We start from the raw sequence: 18,385 nt of genomic DNA on the forward strand, positions 1-18,385 counted from the left end.
AACACACACGTGCACCTACAACATTTTCGCTGAGCTGCGCAGACATGGGCAAACTGCATGAGTGTGTGAGGGAGAATTGGAGAGAAGGAGAACGACGGGCAAGGAGGGAAGAGAAGGAGGGCAACGCAGTGAGAAGAAGAAGGGAGGGAGGGGATGGGGAGTAAAGGGGAGGAGAAGCAATAAGAGGCAAAGTGTTTATTGAGCTATCTATTTATTCTCCTACATCTCCTCATTATGGACATGGACAGAATCCAATTTCCCCTTCGAGGAGAGGAGAGGAGAGGAAAGGAGAAGAGGAGAGGAGAGAAGAGGAGAGGAGAGGATTCACTGGATCACTCTCAGTTGGTGCACTGGAGCAGCAAGACCTATTCACTGACATCTGACGTTATTAAAAACCTGTGTGTGTGTGAGAGTGGGAGATGGAGACAGAAATGCGGTAAACAGAGGAGAATGAAGAGGACAGGAAGGAAGGATGGAGTCTTCATCTGCGAAGCAAGATTTAAAAAAAAAAAACGGAAGAACAAACGGATGTGAGAACGACAGGTAACTCCTCAGAGAGAGAGAGAGAGAGAGAGAGAGAGAGAGAGCGGGTGGGAGCTGAGAGAGGCGGCTTTGTCCTGTCCCGGCTCGCAGAGGTCAACGCCATCTCATCTGACAGACCTCTGAGCCAATGGCACGCTCCGATTACCCTGACAGGATGACATCACCGCTGACATCACCACGCCTAGTTTAGTATCCTGGAGGATGGCCACAATCGATAGATACCTTCCGCCCACAGTATACCACACACACACAGACACACACACACAGCAATAACACCATACAGTGTCCCTAAAGGGAGAGAAGGGTGTAATAAGAGGAAGCACAAGGGGAAAAACAAAAACAGTGGAGGAAAATTAAAAACCATTACAGTTGATATGGGCCCAGTCATCATTAGAGGCCATTAAGGAAGTTTATTGAGCTGAAATTTCAATATAAAGAAAATGTGAAGGAATAAAAGGAGACTATGACACAAACGGCTCCTCTGTCTATGTGTAAATAGAAGTAATGGTGCTAATTTATACTGGAGGGGGGAAAGCATCTCTTGATTCCTTAATCTGTAATTGCGATCTCCAGTGAACGGGCTGAGATATCCTTCCGCGTCAAGGAGCGGCATAAATGCATCTGTCTGGGATCGGTTTCATCTCCCAAACACATTCGGGATGACAAAAAACGCCACGAGCGGTATTAATAACATTCCATGCGGCGAGGACGGAGCGGGGTTTTAAATAAATGCGTTGCAATTTGGAGAGCGTTTTCCACGCCACGACAGGACTTATTGATTTCACACCTATTACGCATGCTAAGCACGTGCACGCACATGTAAACAAATGCACAGTCTGTATCTCACACACACACACACACACACACATGCACAGACAGCTGCAGAGCGACTTATGATTTTTACACTTATTAATTCTGTCGACAAGGCTTGCAGAGGCAGGATTTACACACAAGATTACATTGGTTTAATAAAAAAAAAGAAAAAAGAAGAAGCAGGTGAGGGGGAAAAATAACAAAGAGGGAGGAGGAGGACGAGGAGGAGAGGAGGGAGGAGGAGAGGAGAGAGGAGGCAGCCTGGTGGAGAGACACATAGACTCTGATGGAGGAGAGCAGGGATTCATCTGGGATTACTTAACAGCTTACACACACACACACACACCGCCGTGCGCGCACGCACACAAACACGGGCAAATGTACACACACAGATGCTGGCATAAATAAAAACACTTTCTCTCAGAGGGACGAGAGGAAAATAGGAGCGCTTACAGGAGAAGTGTTTTAAAGGAAAGGGTCTAATTAGCAAAGCAAGACGCCAGAGCCTGGGGGACGCACTGGGCAGAGTGTGTGTGAGTGTGTGTGTGTGTGTGTGTGTGTGTGTGTGTGTGTGTGTGTGTGTGTGTGTGTGTGTGCGTGTGTGTCCTGGCTTGTGTCTGAAGCGCAGCTTGTTTGTCCATCTCTGTGTCCCCCCCAAACACACACACCCTTCCCAGAGGAAAAAAAATGGGTCTATGGGCAAGAACAGAGAGTCCGAGCTGAGGAGGGAAGAAGGACAGCTAGTGGGAAATGTGTGTGTGTGTGTGTGTGTGTGTTGAGTCTCCACATCTGGGTTGCACACGTCCTCCAGACCCTTTTTTTTGGTTCACTGTAAGTGTGTGTGTTTGTGTAGACAGGAAAGAAGTAGGGTAACTTGTTTTTTCTTTTCCGTTGATCTAATTTTCAGAGGGCATTCTGGTCCTTTTTACTGCAACAAGATGATGTAATTTGTACGCAGGGTGTGTTAAAAAAAGGAAACACCTAAACTTTCAAAGATTTTGATACATAAGTAAGGTTGGAAGGCCACAGCAGAGGGAAAAAAGCAATGCATTTTCAAATGAAACTCACCCTCTTTCTCTTTGCTCTCCCTGCTCCTCTGCTGGATCTCCAGGTCGGCAAGTTCTCCCAGTATCTCCATACCGCGGTGTGGCGGAGGGCTCGGGGCCCGGACGGCAGGTGCCGGTGGGTACAAGGCATCTCTGGTGGCGCACAGAGCCGCGGCGATCAGGAGCTCCAGGCTCCACATGTAGGCCCCTTGGAGCTGGGTCGCTGTGCTAGCAGCGGGAAGGACGACGAGGTCGGAGGACGGGGAAGAAGCGGGAGAGTTGCATTTTAGTTCCACAGAGTCCTCGCCTGGACTCCCCTTCTCTTCCTCCTCATCCTCGACCACCTCTACATTCTCTCCATCTTTGTCCCCGTCGTCCTCCTCCTCCTCCTCCTCTCCAAACACAGTACATTCTGTTGGTTCAGGCCCCGTTTTCTCTCCCTCATCCTCTTCCACGTCCTCTTTTCCACGTTCCTCATCATCCTCCTGCTCCTCTTTGGATAGCTGGGGCTCCTCCAGGCCAGCCGTCTGGCCCGGGCAGCCCAGAGAGAGCTCTACTTTTAGGGCTTTGCCCATGGCTGTGGCCAGGCAGGCTGGATCTGGGGCCAAAGCTGGGGAAGAGCATGGCGGCAATCCAGAAATTTTGCTCTCGGTCTCGAAGCATCCTTTCGTTTCCACCCTCCTTTCCTCCTTCACTTCCTCTGCAACTCCACTCTGGGTTTCCACCACTTCACAGTCTTCTTCTTCCCTCCTCTCCTCTTCTTTAGTGATGTGTGGGCATGGATGTGGGAGCGCCTTGGACTCGGGCTCTGCCGGCTCCGCCGGCTCCGCCTCTACTGAGGCTTGTTCAGCCAATCGAGCTTCAGGGGGCGAGGGCCCGGCCTTGTAACCCATGGTGATCGGAGGGTAGCTATAAACAGGTGGTAGGTCTGGAGGAAAGAGGAGAAAGCAAAGGTCAAATAGGTCCTCTGACATAAAAAAACAAAACACAATCTGACCACTGTACTTACACATATATTTATAAGCATCTTCAGGAAATAAATAAACTCCATCGTCTTTAAGTCAGGCCCTTTCCCTTTTAAATTCATTGCCATTCTGTTCAGGCAGACAGGATGAAGCACGTGATTACAGCTGGAATAATACACTGACAGCAGGGTGCAGAAAACACAGGGAGTGTGTGTGCATGTGTACAGTAGTGTATATTATATGTACTGTATGTGTGTAGGAGTGTGTGAGTGAGTGTATAGATCTATGTGGGATATTGATGACACCCTGCCGTTCTCCTGTGATTGCCCTGTCACCCCTGCGCTCTTATTATTGATGGTATCCCTCCGCCCCCTGACAACACAGCCAGATGAATGCGTATCCTTCCGCCTGTACTTCTCAAGGACCCCTGAAGGATAAGGAGGGCCCGTCTGAAGATTTCACTGACCTTCCTCTTGTGTGACACACATGCGAGCTCCGACACACACACATGTGCACGCTGGCAGGTCATACATACACACACTGAGTGCCCATATGCTTTCTCTGACCTTAATGGCTGACCTGCCCCGCTGTCCCTCTTTAGCTTTCACAGAAAATTGCACACACACACTCAAGGACACACAGAGCAAAGGATCAGCCATGCTTCAAACAATTTCTGCAAAATCAAAAGAAAGCCATGCTTCAAAGACCGGTGCTACATTTCTGCAGCAGCATCCTCCATCTCTTTTTTCCTTCTCTCACACTACATCTCTTTATCTCTGTTTCTGTGTTTGTTATCTGACTGTTCTTTAAATTCAGACATTGCATTCATTAACCCACCTGGCTCTAGGGATTGTGGGTAGTCCTGAGGTGGCTGTCCCTCTCCTCTGTCACTTCCCCTCTCCAGCCCCTTAGAGAGGTGCGAAGGAGCGGGGCTGAGCGCCGGGGAGCGGGGCGCCGCCGCAGCTGGGCTCGGCGCCGGGGTCAGGGGGTTCGGCGGGTGAGGCCGCCTGGACGGGGAGTGGTAGCAGGGCGACTGGCGGCTGCTGGGACACATCCCCGGAGACGGTGTGGGCGTCTTGGGCGGAGGAGGGGTGTGGGAGAAGGGTTTGGCCACGTGAGAGGAGGTGATGGACGAAGAAGAGGAGTGAGTTCTGGAGGCGGAAGTTTCGTGAGGAGAGTCCTCTATGGTGATGGCGTGCTCCTCGTGTTTTCTCTGTGGAAGAGGAGAGGAAGAAAATAGAAGCTTAAGGAATAATCCTCAAAATGTTTGTCTAAATACACCATATTTCAGATTAATTAAAACATTTCAACCATAGCGATTCAAGCCAGTTTTTAGTTTGTTTTTTTAAATAAATGATTTAAAAACTTTCCTGATACATAAGATCTCAAGCAGGAGATGCAGGAGTTTGGTTAAAATGAATAGGACAAGAGACAATACACACCCAAATACCAAAAAAAACTTCTGACAGAAAAGCCTTGAAAAAAGAAGTCACAGTGTCAGCCATGTTGTCTGATTGCCAAATGATCTGGCAATGTGAGAGTGCAACCAACGCCTCTTTATCAATGAAACCCTTTGCCAACAAAAAGAGAAAGTCATTGACCTTCCTCTAGTGTTGAGAGATCTTCAAACAGATGATTAGCGATGCTGTGTCTTAGTGCTGACTGCTCAGGAGGAGGAACGATTGCATAATTTCACAAATATTTCCACACTTCCTCGTTCTCATTTGTCCGCAGTTTCGCAATAATATGTTAACAGCATTTCACAAGTTTGGACTACAATGTAACCTCTCTCCAAATGTGTATTAGTATTCTACCTGTCCTAAGGAGTGGCGCTGCATGTGCTCCATGGCTCGCTGCTGCTGCTGCTGGTGCTGATGCTGCAGGGCGTAGAGCTCCTGTTGCCGTAGGAATGAGCGGGAGTAGACGGCGTGATGCTGCAGATGAGAGGGAGGGCCTCTGCCTCCGTACACTTGGGGCCACAGGCCTGACTGCTCCAGAACGTCTGGAGGGGGAAAGGTAAGAGACTGTTTAGCATTTTGTTTGATTTGAATAATAACAAAAAAAGAAGAAATTCCTGCAAACTCACACGTTTAAACCTTTTGAATAAATAAGCAACAGATATCAATATTTTCATGGCTGCAGCAAAGAGAAACTGTGTCAATGGCCTCATTAACAGCTTCTTTTGAATGCTGTATATGTGGGGTCGCGGAGGAGCTCGGCCACCTTAACTAAAGATGTAACGTCTGTGACCTGTGTGAGCTTTACGTTGGCCTCGGACACAATCAATGAACGCATGCTTCACATCCTCCATTCACCTTCTTTAACTCTTTCGGTTTCTAATGATGGAGTTTCTCTATTCAGGGAAACACACAATTTCTTCAAAGCCCCACCCTGGGCTGGCCACATATGAATTCAGATACACACACATACGTACATACACGCACACCCACACACACACACCCACACACACACACACACACACACACACACACACACACACACATCCCTCCTTGGCTGCCTTGTCGCTGGGAACCTTTGTTCTGTGAGATTAGCCTGAGTGGGCTAATGTTTCCCAGGGGAAGGGTTCAGTGGATGCACTTCCCCTCTCTGCAGGAACTCCCACGGAGCGAGGCGAGGGAGGCGGGAGATAATTAAATTTCACAGCCTGTTTGCAAAGCAGCGTTGACGCGCACACACACACACACACACACACACACAAAGGCACACACACTCTTTTCCATCTCTTGCAATGGCTGAGATGTACAGCACAACCTCTTAACACTGAGCAATGTCTCATGTTGTTCCAGACATGAACACAACTAGATGTCCACACACACACACACACACACACACACACACACACACACAAAGTCCAGCGCTCCACCACGAAAGAGATGAACGCCAGTTAAAATGGTTTGCATAACGCTGGGCACATGCAGAGGGAGGCGATGGAATAGCTGCTCCCATTAACGAAGCTATAAAACACGGTCCCACTGACAGAGGGACTTAGTTGAGCATTATATTATGATTAGCCAATGATACTAAAACTCTGGGAGAGAAATGGCAGCTCCGATGGTACAAATGGAGAGAAGGAGGGAGGTACACGGGGGCAGTAAGTACGGGTAGACAGCAATGTATGCGGGCTCTGCTGGATGTGTGTGCTGTTGTAAAAGGATGCGTAGCGTACCGAGATGATGATGAGACCCGGGTTCTGTAGGAAGAACCACCAGCGTGGAGTTGGGGTCTTGGGTGAGCGACCCCAAGACGGGCTGGAGAGAGCTGGGCAGACCTGGCGGGAAGCCGGGGCTCATTCCCACGTGGCTCAGACCTGGAATAACGATACACACATTAACACAGTCAAATGAAGGCAATATTTAAATACTCATTTTACTACTCCAAAAAGATAGTAGAGGGTAAATCCTGAGATGCATTCAAAAAAAATTGCTGGTGCTCTTCAAACATATACTGTAGAAAAGAGCAAACTTCTGGCACTTGCATTTAGGAGCAGGAGTAATGTGGAGTTTTAATGAAATGCATATATTTTATCAGCGGACTGTTTATGAAACTGTTGTTGAACCATGGTTCTACTTCATATTACTCCTGCTCCTCCGCTTGCTCTTTTCTTGTTTGATTTATTTTGCTAGTCTCTGTAGCTCATTTATATGATGCAGTTGTTATTCAACCTATAGTCCATCAATAAAAGTTTCTACATTTACTGTTCTAAACACCACACAGGCATCTCTCAAGATAACATTTCCAAGAATAAAAGACCTCAGCATTCAGCATTATTATGTCACCATGGTTGAACAAAAGACAAAAAAAAACCAAAGCATTCATCAATATGATGATAATCCATGTGACCTCAACAAAACGATAAAAAACATATTAAAGAGGACATATTATGCTTTTGTGCTTTTCCCCTTTCCTTTAGTGTGTTGTATAGTTTTTTGTGCATGTAAAAGGTCTGCAAAGTTACAAAGCCCAAAGTCAGAAACACTGCTCTTGAACTGCCTGAAATGCCTTGCTTTGAGTCCCGCCTTTTCTTCCGTAACATAGTGATGTCACCAATTAACACATTTGCATGATACCTGTCTAGCGGCTAGTTTGGCACACCCTTAAACAAAGCTAGTTAGAGCAGAGCTGGAGCGGAGTCCGAAGAGTTTGGTTCGGTTGACCAATCACAACAGAGTGGGCCAGCAGACCAATCAGAGCAAACCTGGGCGGAGCTCAAACAGAGCATTTCAGACAGAAGGTGAAAAGAGGTGCTGCAGCACAGCTGGTATGAGAAAGTAAAGCGTTTTTTGAACATGAAAGCATGTAAACATGTTCTAGTAGAAACCCAAAATACGCATAATAGGTCCCCTTTAATATTAAAATAAAGAGCATTAAATGTGCCGACCATGTTCTATGTATGAAGTAAAACTCTACTCACTGTATGAATGCCCCATCCAGAGGGAGGGACTTCCTGTCCTTTGCATCCAGTGGTGGTGAGCCGGATGAGCGTGTGCAGCAGGGTCCGCCCCTAACCTGCTGGCCCCTCCGGGAACCAAGAGGTGAGAGGTCAGGTCGCCGTGGCAACTACTAGATGGGTGGATCCTGGCGAACTCCACGCGATCCTTGTTTTCCCTGTCGTGGCGATAGGCGGGGTGAACTTTGTCATTATCTTGATTATCCCTCTCATTGTCGCCACCATCATCATCATCACCACCATCATTATGATCATTATCTTCATCCTTGTCATCTTCATTACCACTACTGCCATTATAATCATCAAGAAAAGGAAATGTGACGGCAACAGGAACAGCCATCATCTTGTGCCCGGACTATGAGTTCTCATTATATGTTTTCTTCCCTTAATATGACTACATAATAAGAGCCTGATACTTCAGAGACATCCGTATTAGTCCCTGTAACATTAATGCACCACATCTCATCTTAGAGAGAAAGAGAGAGAGAGAGAGAGAGGGGAGGAGAGAGAGAGAAAGTGAGGGGGTACAGAAATACCACATCAAAGGGTGAGAAGAGTAAATGGAGTGAGGGGATGAGAGAAAAGAGAACCAGAGGCTCAGACTGGGAGAGAGAGAGAGAAGCCGAGAGAATAAAAGAACCGAAGCTTATCAGATGGGAGGAAAAATGAATAGATGCTACCGTGTGCATGTGTGTGTGTGTGTCTATGGTGTTTGTGAATGTAAGTGTACCTGATGATCATTTCTCTGTCTCTGTCCAGGTGATGAAGGCTGATCTGGTCCTCTGTCATCCTCTTCCTCTCCTCTGCTTCCCGACCGAGAGGATACACGGGGCGCGACACTCCTGAGTTTTCATCGAAAATATGATCAATCAAACTATATTTAGATGACAATGTTTCCAACACGCATACGTCTGAAAGCTCAAAGCGCTGAGGACATTCTGGTTCTTCATAATGGAGGATACTTGTACACATAATGTGATGTTCATCGTACCTTTTCTTGCATACCTACGAACCTTGAATGTGTATTACTATGACAAAAAGTGATGTTCTCCCTGAACGTGCAAAACGTTGAGTCTACATAGAAGCTGTTTGCAAGGTCTGACATGCTTAAAGCTTCTCTGCAAAGTTGCCTTAGTTTGGCCAGTTAATCACAGAAATAAGTCCCCATTAAAAAAAGGACCAAGAAATGTGAGATACTGTACAACACCAATAGCTGTGCTCGAGGGTTTAATCGTGGATTTTCCCCTTAATGTAGCCTAGAGCACAGAAATAGCATTAATTGACTTTCAATGCAAGGAGCATTAATGATGTCTGACCTTTCATGCTGGGCAGCACCCTGCCCTGTCTGCTGTGTCCGGGGGTGTTGTCTGGGGAACGATGGGGGGGCCTGGCTACCGCGACCGCAATACCCACCGGAGGCTGTCGCACCTCCCCCTCACCTGCCTCCCCGGCCTCCTTCCCGCCTCGGTCCCCCCTCTCTCCCTCGTTAGCGGAGCCTCTGCGAGGAGGTAGCGCTTGTTTGGGAGGGTCTTGCAAGGAGGTGTTGCTTTTGGCTGCCCCTCTGTCCCCCTTCTCTGATCTCTCTCCGCCCTGCTTGAGGCAGCCCAGACCTCCGAAGGGGCCCCGCTGTGGCAGCAGCAGAGGCTGCTGGGAGCTGTAGTTCATTAGGTTCTTCATGGCACTGCCCTCGCCCTCAGCGGTGGTGTGGGATGAGGAGCGGGATAGAGGTGGGGGTTGTTGAGAATGGGGCTGGTTGTGGTCGCCGTTTGGAGCTCTGGTGCTGAGCCCTCTTACTTCACCGTTACCAACTGATGCATGATGGGAGCCTTTTCTCTGGTCCTCTTGGTAGCCCCCTCGAGCCCCCCAGGAAGGTGCTGTCTGGCCTCCGTCTCTTCCCCTCTCTTCTGTACTCGCTCCATGGCTGCTGTGCTGCTGGTGCCGTATCCTCGCAACCTTTTGTCCCTCCCTCTGAGATGTTGACCCCGACCCCACCCTCCCGTCAGGATGAGGACCCGAGTGGGAACAGTCCCTGAAGGGAGGAGTGCCGGTGTCGGCGCCATTCTTGGGTGCGCCCTGTCCAGCACCAGGGTGTGTCCCCTGAGCCTCTAGTGGGAGCGAGGGCCGGTAAACGTCGTCCACGACCTCTACGTCTCTGAAGGAGGAAGATCTGTCCAGGCTGCAGGAGCGCAGCTCAGACTGAGAGCTCACGTTGGAGCTGGGTTTATGGAAGTGCTGCGTCTGGTGGCTCCAGTCAGGAGGCTTGTCGGCTTTGCCGTATCCCAGCTGCTGCTGGTGTGGCTGGGATTTGTCCTTCTTTTGGCAACTACTAAGTCGGCTGAGGTGATGATGAGAGGGACTTTCATAAGATCCTTCTCCGCTCTTGTCGTCTGACTTTCTCCCACCTCCTCCTGCTCCACGACAGTCAGTGGCTGCCAGGTCTCCCAGTGGCCCAACTGAGGGCACGTACGTTGGGCCGATTACTTTCGCCTCCCTGCCCAACCCTCCGGGGGTGGACGCTGGATCTTTGGAGGGTGTCAGTGTAAGAGGGGCTGGGGGACAGTAGAACTCCGGATGAGGATGGTGATGTGCATGGTGTAGCCACCCTCCTGCCACTGTGGAGCCCATGTGCAAAGCATGAGGAGGAGGTGGTGGAGGGGGAGGAGGAGGCATGGAGTAGGAGGCCACAGAGTGGGGGTTTGGAGGTGCCAACATGGCTGTTGCTGCAGCTGCACCTCTTCTCATACATTCATTGGAAGAAGCTGAGGATTCACTGATCCTCATCTCCCCATTTATGGGTCCGTCCTTTGAGCACCGCCTGCCTCCTCCAGACGGAGGTCTACCAACCCCACCGCCACTGCAGCTGCTCAGCGCTCCCCCCTTTCCTCCAGAGCCAGTCTCTGCTATCGAACCGCTGGACAGTTTACAGGCGCTCATATGTTTTGTCTCCTGACTGCCCGAGTCGCCGTCTCTGTACTCCTTGTGTCGCTCCAGAGAGTGTCTGTGGTCCTCCTCCCTGCCCTGCGGTGCAAGGTGAGGAAGTAGGGCGTGGTGAGGGTGGGGGTAAGCTTGGTGGTGGTGGCCGGACGGAGCGACGGCAGGGTTCGTCTGATGTGGATGGTGATGATGATGCTGTTTTTCTTTGCTCTCCTGGTGCCGCTCCTTGCTGCTCGATCGCTCTTTCGCCTTTGACACGGACGAAACTCCTTTCTCACCCACGTCCTTGGTGCTCTTCCCACCTCCTCCTCCCCCGGTGTCCGTCTCTCTGCTGCAGGAGCCGAGCGGGTGGCCCGGGGCGGCCCTGGACAACGGAGGAAGGCTGTGACTGGTGGAGAGCAGAGGGGGCTGGGGAGGAAGGCCTCTTAGGTAGAAGTGATCTGGAGGGAGAGGAGAAGAATTTAAATCACTGAAGATGAAGGATTCTAGAAAATCTACAGAGAAAGAAGTGGCTGTTAAAACATTGCTTTTCATACAGCTGATTTAAAATGTGTTTCGTTGGTATGTGGAGAAAAGGGAATGAGAAGTTGCCAACTTGGAAAACTAGACCCCGAGTCGCCAGCTGTTCTTGCTCCTGTGGCGAGTGCTGATGAAGCAGTTTTGAGGGAAGTATAAAGCAATTTTTTCACTCTGTCACATTCACACACCAACACCTACCTTTCTGAGTTTCATAGAAGCGGTGCTGTCCGTAGAGACCGTTGCTATGGTGATCCAGGGGACTCATGGGGAGAAAGGGAGAAGCAAGACTTCCTGAATAGCTGGGGTACCCTGTCAGAGGGAGGGAGAGGCAGAAAGAATTGATGTCTATCCGCAGCGTTGACATTCAGCAGCCCTCTAAACAAACAGTTTATCTCGACAATCTATCATGAAATGGGGCCATTTTTGGAGAAAAAAACACAGAAAAAAAAAAATATGGCCAGTTAGTGCTACTTTTGCCATAAATGCACTTTTTGCACAAACACGCCACATGAGTTGACATTATTTACAGTGGACAAAGTGGTGACAAAAACCACAGCAGACAGCTACTGCCAAGTGTTTGCAGCATTTAACTGGATGGAATTTGCTCTTCTACAAAACACATTTTTTCCCAAACCAAAGACAAATAGTGTGAGGCATCACAACCCCCCCTCCTTAACGCACACACACACACACACACACACACAGAGTCCTCCCAGGAGGTCACTGGGAGGTGAATGGTCGTTCCACTCTGTTCCTCGTTTTCAAGGACGTTGAACTGTATCGTACGATAGAGGAGGTCTTGGTTGTTTTGTTGGTGGGGGCGGATTGGTGTAGGGATGGGTGAGGGTCGGTGTGTGTGTGGGGGGTTGTCGTGGTGGTTGAGGAAGGGGGTGTTATTAGGGGGAAAAAACAGCAAAATCACCACAGGCCCACGCACATACACAAGTACACAACCACACACACAGGAGGCACACAACTCCACATTATGGGACCAAAAGGCTTGGATTGTGTGTGTGTGTGTGTGTGTGTGTGTGTGTGTGTGTGTGTGTGTGTGTGTATGTGTGTGTGTGTGTGTTCTCCAGCAGCTGGTTTCATGCCCCACAGAGTGTCCTTGCCGGCCCGTTAATTGGCAGCCGTTAAAAGTTTAACGGTGGTGGCCAAAGTAAACAGCACTCCATAAAAACTCATCCTACGCATTCCACAGTCGCACTGCAAAACCACCGACACCCCCTCACTGCTCCCAGCATGTGTGTGTGCCACTCAGTGTGTTCATGCTGCAATGTAAATGCGTGACTGTGTACACTCCACTGTGTGTGTGTGTGTGTGTGTGTGTGTGTGATTACTCTGACTGGTTAACAACCAGTGAATCTAAATGGCGACAATTAGCCAAAAGGCTCTATCAGCCATCTAAAGCCAATCCCCCGGGTAATGATGAGTGATAAAACTCAGGAAGGAGGGAGGGAGGGAGAGGGGAGATGAGAAAGAAGAGGGGAACAAAGACGGCAGAGGGACACGGTGGGAAAAAAATAAAGGAGGGGGAGGAAGAAAGGAAAGGAGGGAAGGAAGGGAAGAAGGAGGTTAGTGATTGAACGAGTGATGTAAAGACAGTAAAAGTAAAAAAGAGACACCAGAAGAACAGGGCTGTCAATATGAAAAGCCCCCAATCTGGTGCTGCTGCGAGGCGTATGGAGAGGGGAGTGTGTGTGTGTGTGTTGCGGAGGTTGTGTGTGTATGTGTGTGTGAGGGGGGGGGGGATGGAAGATGAAGGAGGAAGTGAAAGGGAAGTGGAGAGCTTTGAGATGGCTGAGATGAGAGGAAAGAGGAAAGGGAGGTAAGGAGAGGAGCGAGAGCACATGAGAGAGGGGACAAAAAACAAGGACAGGTGTGGAAGACGGAGAGGATAAGTGTGTGTGTGTGTGTGTGTGTGTGTGTGTGTGTGTGTGTGTGTGTGTGAGGGGATATGTGCTGTTTTTCAAACAACTGTGCATTTCTTCGTGAATATGTCTCATCTGTGACTGTGTGTGTGTGTGTATGTGTATGTGTGTGTGTGTGTGTGTGTGTGTGTGTGTGTGTATCGGCCAGGTTTCTTCTCTCTGCGCTGGCTACGCTCCACTCTGGACCGTGGCCAGCTGGCAGACCGCCTACTGGAGCTCCCTGGCTTGAATTCTTAAAAACAATCATTTGTAGTGTGCGTGTGCGCGTTCGTGCACGAGTGTGTATGTGTGCAGACATCAAAGCCGAGCCACACAGACACAAAATCCGTCTGATAGGCTCACACACTCTCCCACCACACACACACACACACACACACATTCTTGCTCTCTATTCACCGCCGCTGCTCTCTCCTCTCTCTCTCGCGTGTTCACGCCGAAGTCCTGCCTCCGACTCTTTCTATGAATCTGATTTAAGACGAGTCACTCCGGGCGACATTAGGCGCTCATTTTCGGGGGCTTAACTGTTGCTATTTATCGCTCGACGAGCCGCAAATGAGGCAGTTGTACAAACAAAACTCTTGTCTCCTTTCGAGCTTTAAAGCCGCATCAGGAGAGATTTCTGTGTAAAAAAAACAACACGGCTCTTATGAGTTTCATCTTATGAGCTTAAATCACAAATTTGGGGCCGCAGAGAAGTGGAGAAGTGTGTTCGCCTTATTTGCTCACATTAAATTCTGGTGTGTACACTTCTTCGGCAACAGGATGTAACACATTAAGACTTATAGGAGGGGAATAAAAAAAAACTGTCTCATAAACAGCAGCGTCCTCCAGAAAAAGTTGGACTTTTGCTCCTCTGGTATAAAGCAGTTAAAAGTGGTATGATGATACAAGAAATGAGCTCTAAATCAGTGGAATTTGCATCTACAAACTGTGGCAACTGGTGGAAAAGTGACAGGGAGACAATTTAATTCATTCATGTTGTAAAATAAGTAAGAGGAATCCTTTTTCATAGTAGATATTTCAGCATGTCATAGCAGGAAAAGCACAGGTGAAACTAATAACATCAACGATGGCTCCATGTTAGTGTACCAGGATGCTGAGTCACCTGAAAGGAATGCAGTCGTTATTAATGTTAATGGGTCGTAGCCAGAAGAAGGCAACCCGCAAGTTGGGGAAACTTTCGCGAGATGGGCAAATAGTTAAGAGAAGGATAGGTCTTGTGAGAGTTTTTGCAAGTTTTTGCAGCTCTCAGATCAGATTTTGCAGTTTGCGGGTTCTAGACATGACCATGTTATTGATTACACCCCTGCTTTTCCTGCTATGACATGTCAAAGTGCAGCGGTAAGAGAACTGGTTAAAGAGCTTCGCTTCTTATGATATCAAACAAAACCAAAGTTAACGTCTGCATCGAAAGCTGGCTGGTTTCCTTTTAATTCTTTTGTGACAATATTTGGAGATGTCAAATATTGTCCCAAGGCGACACCACTGGGTGTTAACGTGAAATTCGGATTCTGACCGTTTTTCGACGTTAGTTGAGAAACACAGCCTGTGGCGGAAGCTGTCTTTCTGTTGAAGCCTATTTTTGGAGGTTATCTGTTTAGACCCATCTCGCTGTCAAAAGAGAAATCCTCTTACACACACACACACACACACACACCCACCCAAACACATACCTGAAAGCGACAGATAACTAAGTCAAGCTTCACTCTTTGACCACAAACGGTTAACAGCCGAAAGAGGACATGTTGCGTGTGGATGCGCACATTTTTTTGGGTGCATGTGTGTGTGTGTGTGTGTGTGTCTATGATCAGGAAGGGGGCCGTTGGAGGTCGGTTAGCCCAGAAGGGGCCCTGAGGGTGGGGCTGCGGTCGCAGGGGGAGGGGGGATGTGAAGAGGGAGAGGATGGTGGAAATGGGGGTAAGTTTCAGTCTGTGTGTCTATGTGTGCGTGTGTGTGTGTGTGTGTGTGTGTGTGTGTGTTCGCTCATGAAACTTAAAACTCACCCCTAAAAGAGAGCGGGGGGCTGAGAGATGATTGAGTGAAAGGAGGGGGGGAGTGAATGTACGGAGCCCTGAAGTGTATTGTGAATTACTGCCGATTATGATGTTATTTCTATACTGCACGAAAAGTGTGTGTACGTGTGTGTTTGTTTGTGTGTTTATGTGGCAAGAAGGAAGAGGAAGGCTTTGGTCGTGCACCATTTTTTGAAAGCGTTACGGTGCTCGAGCTCCAAACTAGAAAACCGCCACAAACACAAAGCCACATGCTTGCTGACATACAGAGCCAGAGGAGAGTTGTGTGTGTGTGTGTGTGTGTGTGTGTGTGTGTGTGTGTTTCTATAAGTAGCATCATCTGAGGCGTCACTGCTGCGCGTGTTTGGCCTCAGCTCAGTGTTGGTTAAACCACTTAATGGCTCCATCTCGATCTAATCCCAAACCAAGACCCTGGATTAACCAAAGAACCCAAGCAGCTCTGGGCTGCCTCCTGCATGTGTGTGTGTGTGTGTGTGTGTGTGTCTTACCTTCATGTGAATGGGGGAACCAGATAGGGGAAGCGCTCGAATGGGGTCCAGGCCTGTAGGAGGGGGATGAGGGGGAGGCGGCAGGTCCCGAGGGGTGAGGAGGGTGGGAGGGCGGCGACCCCAGACTGCTGGCCAGGAAGGAACCCATGAAGGAAGCACCTGAGAGACACAGAGGCCGGAGGTTAGAGAGGTGCTCGCTGATAAACTGTGACTCTAGCAAGAAGGCAGGGGGGCCAATGAGCAAGAAACACCACAGAAGAAGTATTGAGAAGGTCTTAAGTATGTCTGTTAAACTTAGAAAAGAGTACATGTGCAGTCAAGTGTCCTAAAAAAAGGAAATATTATGAGAGGATTTCATGCTTTCTACATATCTCAGTTTTTCCACACGTATTTGTAATAATCTATAATAATAATATGTTTTAGATGTAAACATTTCAGGACCAAGAACTCAGCAGGAGTTTGAGGCTGGATTTGTCTCCTGTTAGCAGGTAAAACGTCAGACACAGCAGGTCTGGATGGTATTACTATTACTGAGTAGCACTGTAAAAAATTAAATTTCATGACCTGCCCTAGAGAAATTAATCCCTCCGAGCTACATTCACACTGCAGCTCCAAGTGTCCCAATTCTGATCATTTCATTCTCCTCACATGTGACACACATATCTGATTTTTTTTCTTTTAAAATTATGATCAGGAAAAAGCTTCAAGGTGACTTTTTTTTTGGTATAAACTGGGGCCTAAGACACGTGACATACTGTATATGAATAGTCACTGTTGAGGATTTTCACCTGAGTCTGTTGGTCACTGTCTGTCAGTATGAGAGCTGCAACGATTAACCGATTAGTTGTCAACTATTAAATCAGTTGCCAACTTTTTTGATAATTGATTAATCGATTTCAGTATTCGTTTTAAGAAAACAAAAAAGTCAAAATTCTCTGATTACAGCTTCTTAAATGTGAATATTTTCTGGTTTCTTTACTCCTCTATGATAGTAAACTGAATGTCTTTGAGTTGTGGACAAAACAAGACATTTGAGGACGGCATCTTGGGCTTTGGGAAACACTGATCGACATTTTTCCCCATTTTCTGACATTTTATAGACCAAATAACTTATCAATGGACAATGAAATGTCGAAAATAATCATTAGTTGCACTTCTTCAAATGGCTCTAATGTACTGGAGTTACAGAGGAACCTCAAAACGGGGTTACAAAACTTGAAGTGTAGGGGGTCTCACTTATAAATTCTGTTTTGGTGGAGATATTCTAGGGCCTATTTGGTAATGATTGCTTTAATTGTCAAGTCCCTCGAGCTGCGTTCAGATCCACATTAGCCTTGTATGAAAAAATGCAATGAATGAGGCCAGTCCGTTGACGCATTGGGGGTGCCAACGATAGGGGGCTCTAGCAAAAAAAACAAGCAGGGTTGTCTGGCAAAAAAAGTTAGATTACAACACAATGTCATCCGTGAAGACGCTGCAGTGGCCAATCAAATATGTGGAATCGCACAGTCTTGGCAGATTACTTTGTAACATGAATGATGAAAGATAAAATGATTGCCGCTGTGATAACTTTCCAGAGTTGTACACCACATCTGAAAAACTGGAATTATGCTTCTCCCAAGATACATGTTAAAGAGGACCTATTATGGGAATTTTCAGGTTCATACTTGTATTTTAGGTTTCTACTAGAACATGTTTACATGCTTTAATGTTCAGAAAACACTTAATTTTTCTCAAACTGTCTGTCTGAATATACCTGTATTCACCCTCTCTTTGAAATACTCTGTTTTAGCGCCTGTTTCTTTAAGACTCTCCCGAAAAAACGCAGTCTGCTCTGATTGGTCAGCGTTTTCCGGTTGTCCGTATCTGCTCTGTCGCCATCTTCTCAGTGCCACGGCAGCCGGGGACTAACTGTGTGTGTCAACTACACGCAGTTTAGCAGTACTTCTACTTGTGACTGTACAGCTGTGACATCACAACCTTGCGGAAGTCCTGACGGCTCCTTTAAAGGAACAGTTTCTGAGTACAGGCTGTGAGTATTTCTCCGTGGATTGAACGTTTTGATATTTTCACAGTATTTATATAGCACCTGCTTTATAATAAAAAATAAAGACATGGAAATCTCACTTTCTGCAATATAGGACCTTTAACGTCTTTGCGAACCTACACATAGAAGTTTGCACAGGCTCTCAGAGGAGCCAAATGTCAACAACTCGTATTGCGGACTTGCGCATCAAGCACGTTGATTGGTTGTGTGAACTCTGGTGGGAAGGCGGGTTTGAAACAAAGACAAAAAAAGTAAACCTCAGAAGTTGTACAATGTCCCAGCGCAACTCTTCGCAGCACATTAACCACATAGACTTTCTGGTTTCAACGTAACTGACAAAGCGAGCTGTAACGCCAAGCTTCCCAACAGATGCTACATCCTGGTTTTCTATAACCTGTGATCAGTGCGAATGACAATTAGACACAACAATGAACAATGGAAACTTGAAACCAGTAGCGTAGTTCCAAATATAAAAGCATCTTTTGTTGATTCTCTGCATACTCATCTCTTCACTTAAATCTGCGTAAAGATCATATTCAAAAACATCACATGGGGGACGCAAGTTGGATCTAAGGAGGAAAAACCTAATTCCACT

General features: G+C 47.7%; 1 protein-coding gene across 4 annotated transcripts in view; it reads right to left on the reverse strand.

The window, feature by feature from the left end:
• bahcc1b (BAH domain and coiled-coil containing 1b) overlaps positions 1-18,385 on the reverse strand; it is a 100,584-nt gene that overhangs the window by 17,772 nt on the left and 64,427 nt on the right. For all 4 annotated transcript variants that reach the window (XM_074619702.1, XM_074619703.1, XM_074619704.1 and 1 more), the window contains exons 3-11: positions 15,744-15,902; positions 11,487-11,597; positions 9,152-11,209; positions 8,566-8,677; positions 7,800-7,993; positions 6,555-6,695; positions 5,182-5,369; positions 4,205-4,580; positions 2,425-3,330 (exon numbers count right to left, since the gene is read on the reverse strand). In XM_074619702.1, coding sequence (XP_074475803.1) covers positions 2,425-3,330; positions 4,205-4,580; positions 5,182-5,369; positions 6,555-6,695; positions 7,800-7,993; positions 8,566-8,677; positions 9,152-11,209; positions 11,487-11,597; positions 15,744-15,902 — 4,245 coding nt within the window. The remainder of the gene's footprint in view (positions 1-2,424; positions 3,331-4,204; positions 4,581-5,181; positions 5,370-6,554; positions 6,696-7,799; positions 7,994-8,565; positions 8,678-9,151; positions 11,210-11,486; positions 11,598-15,743; positions 15,903-18,385) is intronic.

The sequence above is a fragment of the Sebastes fasciatus genome, chromosome 20 (genome assembly GCF_043250625.1).
Source record: "Sebastes fasciatus isolate fSebFas1 chromosome 20, fSebFas1.pri, whole genome shotgun sequence".
Lineage (NCBI taxonomy): Eukaryota > Metazoa > Chordata > Actinopteri > Perciformes > Sebastidae > Sebastes > Sebastes fasciatus.